The sequence below is a fragment of the Siniperca chuatsi genome, linkage group LG7 (assembly GCF_020085105.1).
Source record: "Siniperca chuatsi isolate FFG_IHB_CAS linkage group LG7, ASM2008510v1, whole genome shotgun sequence".
Taxonomy (NCBI): Eukaryota; Metazoa; Chordata; class Actinopteri; order Centrarchiformes; family Sinipercidae; genus Siniperca; species Siniperca chuatsi.
In genome coordinates, this window is record NC_058048.1 from 3593225 (window position 1) to 3604467 (window position 11243).

The window sequence follows — 11243 nt, forward strand, 5'->3', positions numbered from 1 at the left end:
ATTCCTGTTTTTCTTATCTTCTTCATCATTGGTTTTCACAGGTTAGTCCAATTTATACCTGTTTCCTGCTTGTGTTATTTTGATACGATTAGGATCTCAATGGAAAAACGCATCTTTGCCCCAGGACATAGTAAGGGGAGAGTGATGAAAAACTGGAAATTTTGTACAGGACTGTATCAAAAAGGATAATGTAAACAGGGATCGCGAAATAAATATGCTATTTATGGGTTTCAAATGAGAGGGCAGAATCAAAATGCAACATTACATTTTTTATACTTTAAGTGCAACTTGAGTATTCAAACAAAACAACTGAAATTTAAAGAGATGTCCTCAGCATGTTTTACAGTTGTATAAAAGAAAGACCAACAGACGGCATTAACATTTCAAAATAAGTCACTATCTACTTGCGAAGCATAGTAATCACTTTACTTCAGAGGGCTTTTTATTTAAATAGGTTAATTTCCAGATAAGTGTTTTTCACATTTACACTGTACACATGCACTTTATGCTGTTAGCACAGCCATCTGAATCAGGGATGTCATTATTCAACAGAGTAAATAAGTAGACTAAGATTCATGAGAATTCTCAAAAATAGTATATAAAAACCTTACAGGGATCCCGAGCCAAGTAACAGACTGTGTTTGCAGAGAGAATATATCAATCGTGAAAATGATCATTCCTCCAACGGTGTTAATCAACAATACTTTAAACCAATCCATATTGCTACAACTTCCTGTTAGAAATTGCACTTAGCACAGTGAAAATACATCATCATGTAACAAGGTTTTACAAAGATTGAGACATATGTCTTATCTGTGCAATGGTCTTCTTCTTCTCTCGCAATGAATATTTCTCATTTGAATCATTCCCTGTCATATAATAAAACCATCAGAGGCAAAAGAGGGCACGGCCATGTTCTGCAAACTCTACTGAGATTAATGAGGATTCCCTTCTACTTGTCATTTAATTTTATGTCCTCAAACATCCTCCATTTGCTGCGTTTCATTTAAGACTCCAATCATGTCATCCATTCCTTGGTGCATCATTTTCAAAGGAAAAAAACACTTCCCTTCTCAAAGACAATTAAGGTCACCATAATAGTGCAAAAATATTCTCTTAGAAAGTCCATGCAGAGTGTATTTACTCACAAATGAGCCTTGTGCATACATCAGTAACAATACAACTGCAGCTGCAGCATGGAGGGATAACGGCTTGTTTAAGGGGAATGCTAAAGAAACCTCTCAATCAGCCTCAACAAAACAGAAAGAACTGGTATTGTCTTGTTGCAAACAAGATAAAACAAGGTGGCAGGATGGACTAGTGATGCGAGACAGTCCCCTGGCTGTAGGGACCGACATGCTTGTGATGAAGGACTTTTTGTTATTCTCAGATGTATGGTCAAACATAGACAGCGTGACACCACTGATACCTTCAGTGCAGCCACAATGGAAGTCTGGCAGCACAAAATAATCATTAATATTGATTGTAAACATCAGGTTTTGGGTCTGTCCCTCAGAATCAAAGGAAGTCTTTGTTTTAGAGTCACCTGTACGCTCAGCAAACGCAGAGGGCAAAATCCATTATTGTAGAGACAGACATACCAACTCCTGCAAAAGCTTGAGCACAAAAGAGGGCTGTTGAAAGGCATTCTCGGAAACATAGAAAATCACTACCTGATGTATGAGTGGGGGAAGTGAATACACCATAAAACTCAACTGTAATGCTTCATTACAAATGACAACAATGTAAGATGATGAGTGGATCTATCCCTAAGATGCACTGTGCAATTTAAACTTTAAAAAATCCATCATTTGAAACCTCACAGGGGCAGATGTGTTATGTCAAATGCATACTCTCAAAGAAAAAAATAAATGCTACCAACACTTATTACATATATTTATACATCAATATACACAATGTAGTAGCTTATGGTTTGTGACTGTAGCAGCACCTTCAGTTTATATTCAAGACAAATATCCAGTGATTAAATAAAATGATTAGAATAAAAATACATTAATAGGTTTAAGCACAGGGTGTGCACACAATGGAATATGGACAGAATGAGGAGGAGATGAAAGCTGTGGTGGAGCTCATCTAAATGTTCATGCTGTGTCATTGTACAATAAAACAATGTATACAAAAATATATATTTGTTTTAAATGAGCAGTGACTTACTTCTCCATAGCCAACTATAAAATGCATAATATCTACACCAGCATCAGTAGTCATACTTATTTCTTACAACTGTTACCAGAAAGAGCATTTCAGGAAGGAATTTTGAAACAAAGACACAAGATGTCTTATGAAAATGAGCACTCTTCCAAAAAAAACCTTAAGTTTTCAAATGATTATTGTACTGGTGCTGAGCAAGAAGACAAGTCTTTCCACAACCTCTATAGCAAGGTTGGTTTGAACAGGAGAATTTCAAACATAAGGAAGAGAAACGCCACTGGAGACCAGGTTGACAGTGGAAAGCAGCAGGTTGATGTGTCTGTTTCAGCATACACACACTGTGGTCTTGTTATGCTGCTGGAGAACGGGGGAGACGTTACTGGACTCCTTCTGTTTCTTCTCTGCGTTGTGTTGGACCAGTGGCAGCCTGTCGGCAGTCCTTTGCCGGGCTTTCTTAGCCGACTGGCCTGATGACGGTGATGATGAGCCACCAATAGTTCTTTTGCTGTTGGGTATCCTGCTGCCAACTGTCCTGTCAGTGGGACTGGACTGACTGGGAAGCTCAGTACTACTGTTTGGACACAGTGGAGTCAGAGTGAACGGGTCAGACAGATTCATGTGGTACAGGCTGCTGCTTCCTGATAGTCCGTCCCGTCGCTCCAAGGCAGGGAGAAGCTCACACATGGCAGAGAGAGAGTCTTCCTCTATAGGCCGCTGCAGGAGAACAGGTTAAAAAAAAAAAAAAACAGTGAGGACAAACTTCAGCACACAGGTAATTCACTCTTTGAACACTCACAATACAACAAAGCATTTCATCTCTACTTAAACTATAAAAACTCTCTAGAAACCATGGATTGCCAGAACCATCCAGGATGCCATAAACATATGCACTGCAGCCTACAACTTAGGGCTGCAGTCTGGAAACATGGAGCAGCAGCCTACAATGTAAGAAGAGCAGTAAAGGAGGCAAAAAGGGATTACGTGAAGAAAGTGGAACTATAATTCCAGGAGAGCAATCCCAGAAGCATGTGGCAAGGTCTAAGAACTATGACAGATTACAAGCCCCCCCCCCCTTTTCAAGTGCTGATGCATCTCTAGCAAGTGAGCTAAACAACTTTTATGCTCGCTTTGAGGCCATCGGCAGCCAACAAGCAAAAACAGCTGAAGAAGAGGTTAATGGATGGGTGGGTGCACCTATCGCCCTTTCTGAGCATGACGTCCGGGGGCTTTCAACCATGTGAACACCAAGAAAGCAGCAGGACCAGATGGTATCAGTGGGCGGGTCCTCAAACTATATGCTGACCAACTAGTGCCAGTGTTCACAGTGATGTTCAACCTGTCCCTAGCTCAGTCTGTCATACCCACATGCTTCAAGTAGTTCACCATCATTCCTAAGGAGCTGATAGTGGACTTTGGGAGGAACCAGGGAAGGAACTACGCCCCCCTTAATATCAACGGTTCTCGGGGGAGAGGGTGGACAGCTTCAAGTACCTTGGTGTCCACATCATCGAGGGCCTGACCTGTGCGCTGCATACTGACTCAGTGGTGAGAAAGGCAAGGCAGAGACCTCACACGCTTGAGGAAATTCCGGGTAAACCCTCAAACACTGAGGAATTTCTACTCTTGCACCATCAAGAGCGTCCTGACAGGGAACATCACTGCCTGGAACAGAAACAGCACCGAAGAGGACCGCAAGGCCCTGCAAAGTGGTTTGTTCGGCTGAACATACAATAGGCGGTGCTCTACCCTGCCTAAAGGATATTTACACCAGGCGCTGCAAGAATTAGGCTAGGAGAATCATTAAGGATCCCAACCACCCAGGTAAAGGCCTTTTCTCCCCCCCCCCGCACAAATTGAAGGAACTGGCATGATTACATTTCACTGTGATTGTATCTTATGTGATTACATGTGACAAATAAACTTGATTGATTGAATGTTTGAGATTTCAACAGTGGGGCTAAGGACAGCAAAGGACACAATGCAGTCCCATACTACTGCTCTCTTAATGCATACATATACATATGGCTAACCTGCACTGAGCTGACTGAGGTGTATTAATATACTGGACCCTTTGTTTACCAGTACATGATTATATGAAGTGAATGCCACATTTAACTTCCTACTGGTCTCATGTCAGGTGTGTATGTGTAAATTTGTCATGTTACAACAGCATATTAATCTTGCATGTGTAACTGTACAGGTAATGACAATATGTCTTTAAATTAAAAGATATACAAGCCCTGTTACAGTACCCAATAATACCTCAATATCCCACATTGCGGTTCATTATTTAGGAACTTTTGGTTGCAAAATAAATTCGGAATAATTTCTTTTTCACAACAATTTAAAAAAAAGAGTGTGTTGTGTGTTTAATTTCAGTGTGTTTGTTGTCATTCTGCCCTCACCTGAAGGAGAGGAGTGTCAGCGCGGGATATGGAGGTGGGAGGACACTGGGACACCTTGGCTAAATCGAGCAGCACCTCCTCATGGTGCAGGGTGTCCTGGGAGGTCCCAGGCTCCTGCAGGGCAATTACAATGGCGCTGGTGTTGTCAGCACGCAACATGCGCTGGCGCCACCGCAGCAGAGCATGGCTGACCAGCTGCCGGGCACTCGATACCCCACACGGTGCCTGCAGCATGGAAGGCTGTTATTATACTGAGATGGTCTGATATGAGGTGGACATTACTCTGTTAGATTATTATTCAAATATCATTATAGGCCTTTTGATCATGTTTGATTATCTAACAGACTACAATCCAGGCAGGTAGGAAAAGAAGCCACCCATCTATAATGATCCAAAATAATAACAGCTGAAGAGTCACCTATCCTTTACAGAAACAAGTCTTTGCTGATGAAGCACTCCACTCACCATTGCCTCATCGTTGTTCTGACACATGGAGATAGCCTCTTGAGGTGGCACCATGTTCCAAAGACCATCGCTGCCCAGGATGATGTAGCGGTGTTTTCTGGGGTCAAGGGTCACCACACTAGTGTCTGGCTCTGGAGAAACCACAAACTCCCCGCTGTAGAAGTCATAGCTCCACAGATCACCTGTTGCAGAGAAGAGAAACTTGCACCACTGGTCTTGACAAGAACTCTCTATCTCTCTTTTTATAATAAAAAAGAAGTTGTGGTTGCTTTTTCCTACCCAGAGCTCGGGCTACTGCCAAGAATGGTATCTGGTCAATGACAGTGCTCCGACGGATTGGGCCGTTGTGACTCAGCCTTGGCCTCTTCCAGACGACCCGGTTCACTCCAGATTTCTTGATCACACTGATAGCAGATAGAGGAGGGAAGAGAAGAGAGAAGCTGCTTCTTACTTCGAGCAAAGCATCCACAAATTTCAGAAAGCCAGTTTTAGACATTATGGATGGGCTGCAACAACAAGTATTATACTCAGCGCCAGTTTATTAAGTACACTGAGCTCACACTAATGCAGTCTAAAACATCATCCCTGCAGTAAATCCTGCCTTCATGAAGGTTACAATGTTCAGTTTCAAGTTTCAAGTTTATGGAGGGGTTTAAATTAAGGTGAGTTAATCCTGCTTGAAAGTTAATCCTGGTTGGTGTGACTCACCCCAAGACATTTTTGATGCTGTGTATAATAACATTTCACAAAATACACAAAAGGCTGACAAAAACATTGTTCCATTCTAATGCATCTTAATTCAATTAAAGGTGGGGCATGAGATTCTAATCCAATACACATCTTTTTGTCAAATTCAGCGAACATCTCCTCACGGCCCGCTAGCTGTCCGTTCAGTGTGTGCGCTGGTTGTACACAGCCCTGGCTCTGTGAATGGGAAACAAACCACACAGCACTATTGCAGCCATGATTTGTGTGTCAGGTAACATTAAATGACTTGCCCACGGACATTCAGCTGACTTTCTAGTTTGCCAAGATGTGCTGTTGTTGTGATGTTAGCTATAGTAGCAGCAGAGTTGTGAGTATCGCTGTCTGGAGCTGCTGTGCTGGCTCTGGGAAACGTCTCGTCCTCTCTGGCTGTTAGCTTCACAGCAGCAACTGTAGGGACAGTTTAACCCCCGACCTAGCTAACGTTAGTTCCATTACTTGCTGTGTCGTTGTTTGCTCTGTATCATGGTATTTGTCTCCAGAATTGCATACCCCACCTTTAATGCAGGAAACTGGAGGGGTAAGTAGAAATATACATAATAAAACTGACAGCGCTGAAAGTAGTAAATAGTAGAAATATGTCAGTTTCCACTATATCTGATTTTCCTACAACACTACTACTAAGTAATTGAAAAAGAAAATAAAGAGATGCCCTCCCTCATTGCCATAGCTAATTATTGCAATTAGTATGATTCCAGTAATAATATAAACATCTGGCAGAGTGATAAGTGTTAATGCTTTTTCACCAAAATATACAGTTACACTATTATAAATCCTTTGTTGTTGTTATTATTATCTACCCTGTAATAATATTCTAACTCCAGTGAAGGACCTCTCTTATGCTCCCATTGAGGGAGCGCTAACAGACTTTGCAGACATGTTGGTGTTGCACATTATGCCTTTTTGTCTTTCATTACCTGCAAACCTAAACTGACAAATCAATCAGTTTCACTTGTGAGGTAGGTGACTCACTAGTGATTTGCTCACATACCACATATTACAATATAGTTGTTACAAAGAAAACTTCATTGACTTATTAAAAAGCATATATTTGAACTCTTCAGCTTATCTGCTCAGACATCTATCACAGGGAACATTGACATGTTGAATTGAAGCAGGATGAATTCACTTTGCATCCTCCCACACATAGTGATAATCATATATCCATGTACACCAAATATGATTGATGTTAGATTCCATGGCCCTATTGCCCAGGCCTAATGTTTGGCGTAATGTGATTTTAAAGTCTAAGTCACTAAACTGGACAATGGATCATTAACATCACAGCAATACTTAATAATAATTGTGCAATATTCTCTGTTTAATACTCCTGTGCAATATACTCTTTTTAGTTTAATATTCCCTATTTATCGATATTTATTCATACTTCTATTACTGCTGTGCAATATCCACCATCTCATAATCTGCTACACTTAACTTGACAGTACTCATTATTGCACTATTACTTAGTATATTATTACATTGTATTATATACTGTACCATACTTATCAACCTGTAAATCCACTTTGTACTTTACACTTATTTTAGCTTTTCTACTTTATATCCACTGTGTACTTTACTGTGTAATTTATCTGACCTGTATTATAGTGTATTATAGCTTGATTTGCTTAGCACTTCTATTCCTGTGTGCACTGACGTGACAGTGAGCTGCTGTAGCAAAAGAGTTTCCCCTCGGGGATCAATAAAGTATTTCTGATTCTGATTTTAAAGCACCACTTCACTAGCCCTCACTAACTATAAAATATCAGCGCACACACATTCCCAAAAACATGAATAAATAAATGCACTGTCTGTACATCTTGTTATATGTTATGCAGTAAAGCTGGATTACCTACAGCTATATGCGTAGGGTCCATTGCAATGCCGTAACCACTTAACGCATAACTATAAATCCCCCTTAAAGCTGTGCCAAGCCACCCAGGGACCTATCACTACAACATTATCAGTAGACATCCCACAGGCAGTATAAAAAACATTAGCCCTTGGAGGCAGATAACATTTTGATCTGTCATTGTGCAAAACAGATTCTTTTTGGTTACACTCGCCTCTTTATCATAGATAGGGTCTGGTGGGGGTGCTGAGTCGTGAGAATGAATTTACATTGGCTCCCTGTTTGTTTTAGGATTGATTTTAAGATCTTGTTGATTACTTTTAAGGCTCTTCATGGCCTGGCTCCAGATTATATTTTAGACCTTGTAATCCCTTATGAACCTTCACGTACTTTGAGATCTAAGGGCAGGGGTCTCCTGTCTGTTCCTGAGTCCAGGATGAAAACTAAGGGGGACAGAGCTTTTGCCATCAGGGCCCCGAGGCTCTGAAACAACTTGCCCGAAGAAATTAGGTTGTCTGAGTCAGTGGCTTTGTTAAGTCTCTTCTGAAAACACATTTTTAATCGGAAAACAGATCCTGATTTTACCTGAGCTGTCTGTTTATTTTATTGTTTTTGTGTATTTTATTTCTTTATATTTCATCATTCACTGTGGCATTTTATTTCTCTTGTTGTGGAGCACTTTGTTTTGATAAGTGCTCTATAAATAAAGTTGTATTATTATTATTATTATTATTATTATTATAAGCTGTCACAAAACTGGAGTTTGTCTTGGTCCAAGAAATATTCTTACATTTACCCTGAATTTCCACGATCTGCTGCAGTGTGTACTTAAACTTATAACTTTAATTTACTGTCACAGTCCAGGATCAACAGTTTGATTCAATGTGGGCCCTGTGGCAGTTAAATCAGAATGAGTTTTGACAGGAATCTCCAGCTGAAAGGTTCTCATTTTTTGAGAGTTACTGTATGGTTATGTGTACTGAGCAATGATAAGCTGACCAGGCTGCAAAAATACTCTTTCCAATGCAGTGCAGTGCACGCTACATCAGAGAACACTATTAAAGTTAATATTATAATTAAATACAATGCAGAGGCAGTGTGTCTTGTGGGTTAAGCCTTACCTCCCTCCCAGACCTTCAATACGCTCCCTTTCTCTGGGTAGTTCAGGTTTGTGGTCTTGTGTGACTTCCACAGCTCTGATGAACGGGACTGAGGGGTCATCCTGGACCCCTAGAACCACTGCAGAGTCCCCAACGTGGGCCACATACATCCGGTTTCCTCGAATGACCACTACGCTGGCTGTGGTGCCCGATGTGCTAGGAAGGCCTGTAAGTGTCTTTGGCCATTCAGCTGAGAAGATGAAAAGAGAGAAAATCAATATATTTACTGAACTATAACCAATTACTGCTAAATGCCCTAAAGTCCACTGAGGGGACACAATTAACATTACAGCAAAATGATAGGGAGAAAATAAATGCTCCTAAAATGATTTCGTGTTCATCTATTGCTAATCTCATCAAAGATTATTTGATGTACTGAGCCTGACGACAACACTGTGTGACCTTAAAGTCAGTTTACTCGACGCAGTCTGGAGCAAGTCTTTCCAATGTTGAAAGTCAGACATGAGCTTTACAGACACCAGGTGTGACCAGCTGTAAAACAGCTGACATGCCCAGGCATATCCTGGCAGACAGCTGAGCAGACTGCCGGTGTCTGTGCGGCATAGCACACACTGACTACTCCACGATTCGATAGGCTCTGTGATGGGTAATGACGAAATACATAAACATAACGAAATATACGATAACACACGTATAGTTAGTCCAAGAAGCATACAATAAAATATTGGCCGACTACTTTACAGACAATAACTTGAGAACATCGGTAACCGGTTGTCTGTGTCTGCTGTGGCAAGCTTTGTTTGGAGTGAACCAGGTGGCTACTGCTAACTTCGTTAGCTCTGTTGCCTTTGGTTGCTAAAATTTAAGCTCCATAAATCATTTTGTATAATAGCAACAGAAGTGAAGACTAAACATTGTGTCAATGCATTTAGGTTGGTTTTTCTGACAATTTACATAGCCAAAAGAGAATGGCTTTTAGTCCATATAACCTTCTGGTAAATTCGGCTTTCATTTGCGCCACGGTCCGTGAACAAGTAAAAACTTTTAGGGTGTAGATTAGGCCACAGACTACGGTCTAATTTAGAGGTTTGGCGTGGTGTTCATGCTACTCAAACAGAAGGATAGGCACATATGGGATAAAACGGCCCCTACTGACAGCAGATAACATTATATGTCATAATGACTTAGTAAGGTGTTGGTAAACTTACGTAGCTTTTTCCACATAGCGTGGTGGCAGGCTACAAATCCTTTGCGTATAGCAGAGCAGACCTCCCGGTCACAGTCTGACCAGAACCCCCGCTGCTTCTTCATGAACTCCCACAAATAGTCTCGTGCAAACTGCGCAGCCTCGCGACCCCCGTGTCCGTCAAACACAGCGAAGAACGCAACGGAACGGCGGGAGCGACCTGCGGTGCTCGGCTGACCTCGCGGCGGGCTCTGACCTCGCGGCGGGCTCTGACCTCGCGGCGGGCTCTGACCTCCCGGTAAAGATGTTTCCACTGATATACTTTGGTCTTCCGTTCGCACAGGTCCACATGATGCATCTGAAACCTGCGGGGTCCCCACGGTTTCGCCAGTCCGGTCTGAATGCGTGTCCCCAGCCAGAGAACTGACCGTACAGTCTCCCCCACTGCTCTCTTCTGGTTCACCCAAAGTCGGCTCATCTTCTCCCGGCTCGGGCTCTACTATGACCTCGGTCACATCTTCCATGTATTTCCTGCCTCCTTGGTCGGTAAACACACTCACTCGCATCAATAATGCGTTTTCCATGACTCCAGAAATCGCTCTCCTATTTTTCGGTACAGTTAGGATATAAAATTACCGGGGAGTGTAGTTATTGCAGCCCTACGTCCTGCCTTTGTTTATGTTCGAGCGTAATAGGCATGCTCAAACGCGATGACGTCATAATCGATCTTCTTCTAGCACGTGTACGTTGCAGCGCCAATACAGCTGTTGCCCTCTAGAGGTTGGTTGCATTTGGAGTCTGTAACCCCTTGACCTAGGACCATCAGTGACATCACCAATGAACACTGTTTCTAACAGTGCTTTCTTTGCAAACTGTAATCTTTATGGAAGTCCTTGATACATCAACACCTAACATACCTTTCTTGACAGCTTTTCTTCACCACCAAGTATTCTTTTGTCATCCACTGACCTACAGAAGCAGCAGAGGCACACAGAAACATCATGTCTGATATAAGAATGCATCAGAACTCATTGGACAATGTTTTGTCTTTAAGCAGAGCAATGATTGTAAACATACACTCAAAGCAGCCAATGAGTTCAAGGGCCAATGAAAGGCAAAACCTCCTCAAAACAAGCAAGAAACAACAAAAATGTTTCACTGTTACTTTATGAACACTAAATATGTTCCTAAAACACAAGTGAAATGTGTTTAATAAAGCCTATTAAGATTCTACAGTGAAATTAAGTCTACAGTACAGACTTCATGTGAAGCAAAGA

At 41.7% G+C, this 11243-nt stretch overlaps 1 protein-coding gene across 2 annotated transcripts; it reads right to left on the bottom strand.

The window, feature by feature from the left end:
- Positions 1 to 420: 420 nt before the first annotated feature.
- ppm1da (protein phosphatase, Mg2+/Mn2+ dependent, 1Da) lies at positions 421 to 11082 on the bottom strand. Of its 2 annotated transcripts, XM_044201838.1 has the most exons (6): positions 9989 to 11012; positions 8781 to 9009; positions 5322 to 5446; positions 5043 to 5224; positions 4578 to 4802; positions 421 to 2886 (listed from the first exon to the last, which is right to left on the bottom strand). In XM_044201838.1, exons 1-6 carry the CDS (start codon positions 10548 to 10550, stop codon positions 2497 to 2499), a joined length of 1713 nt encoding a protein of 570 aa, XP_044057773.1. In that variant the 5' UTR covers positions 10551 to 11012; the 3' UTR covers positions 421 to 2496. The 2 variants fall into 2 exon arrangements, with proteins under 2 accessions (XP_044057773.1, XP_044057774.1); XM_044201839.1 differs by lacking the exon at positions 4578 to 4802 and having other exon boundaries at positions 9989 to 11082.
- Between the last annotated feature and the right edge of the window lie 161 nt (positions 11083 to 11243).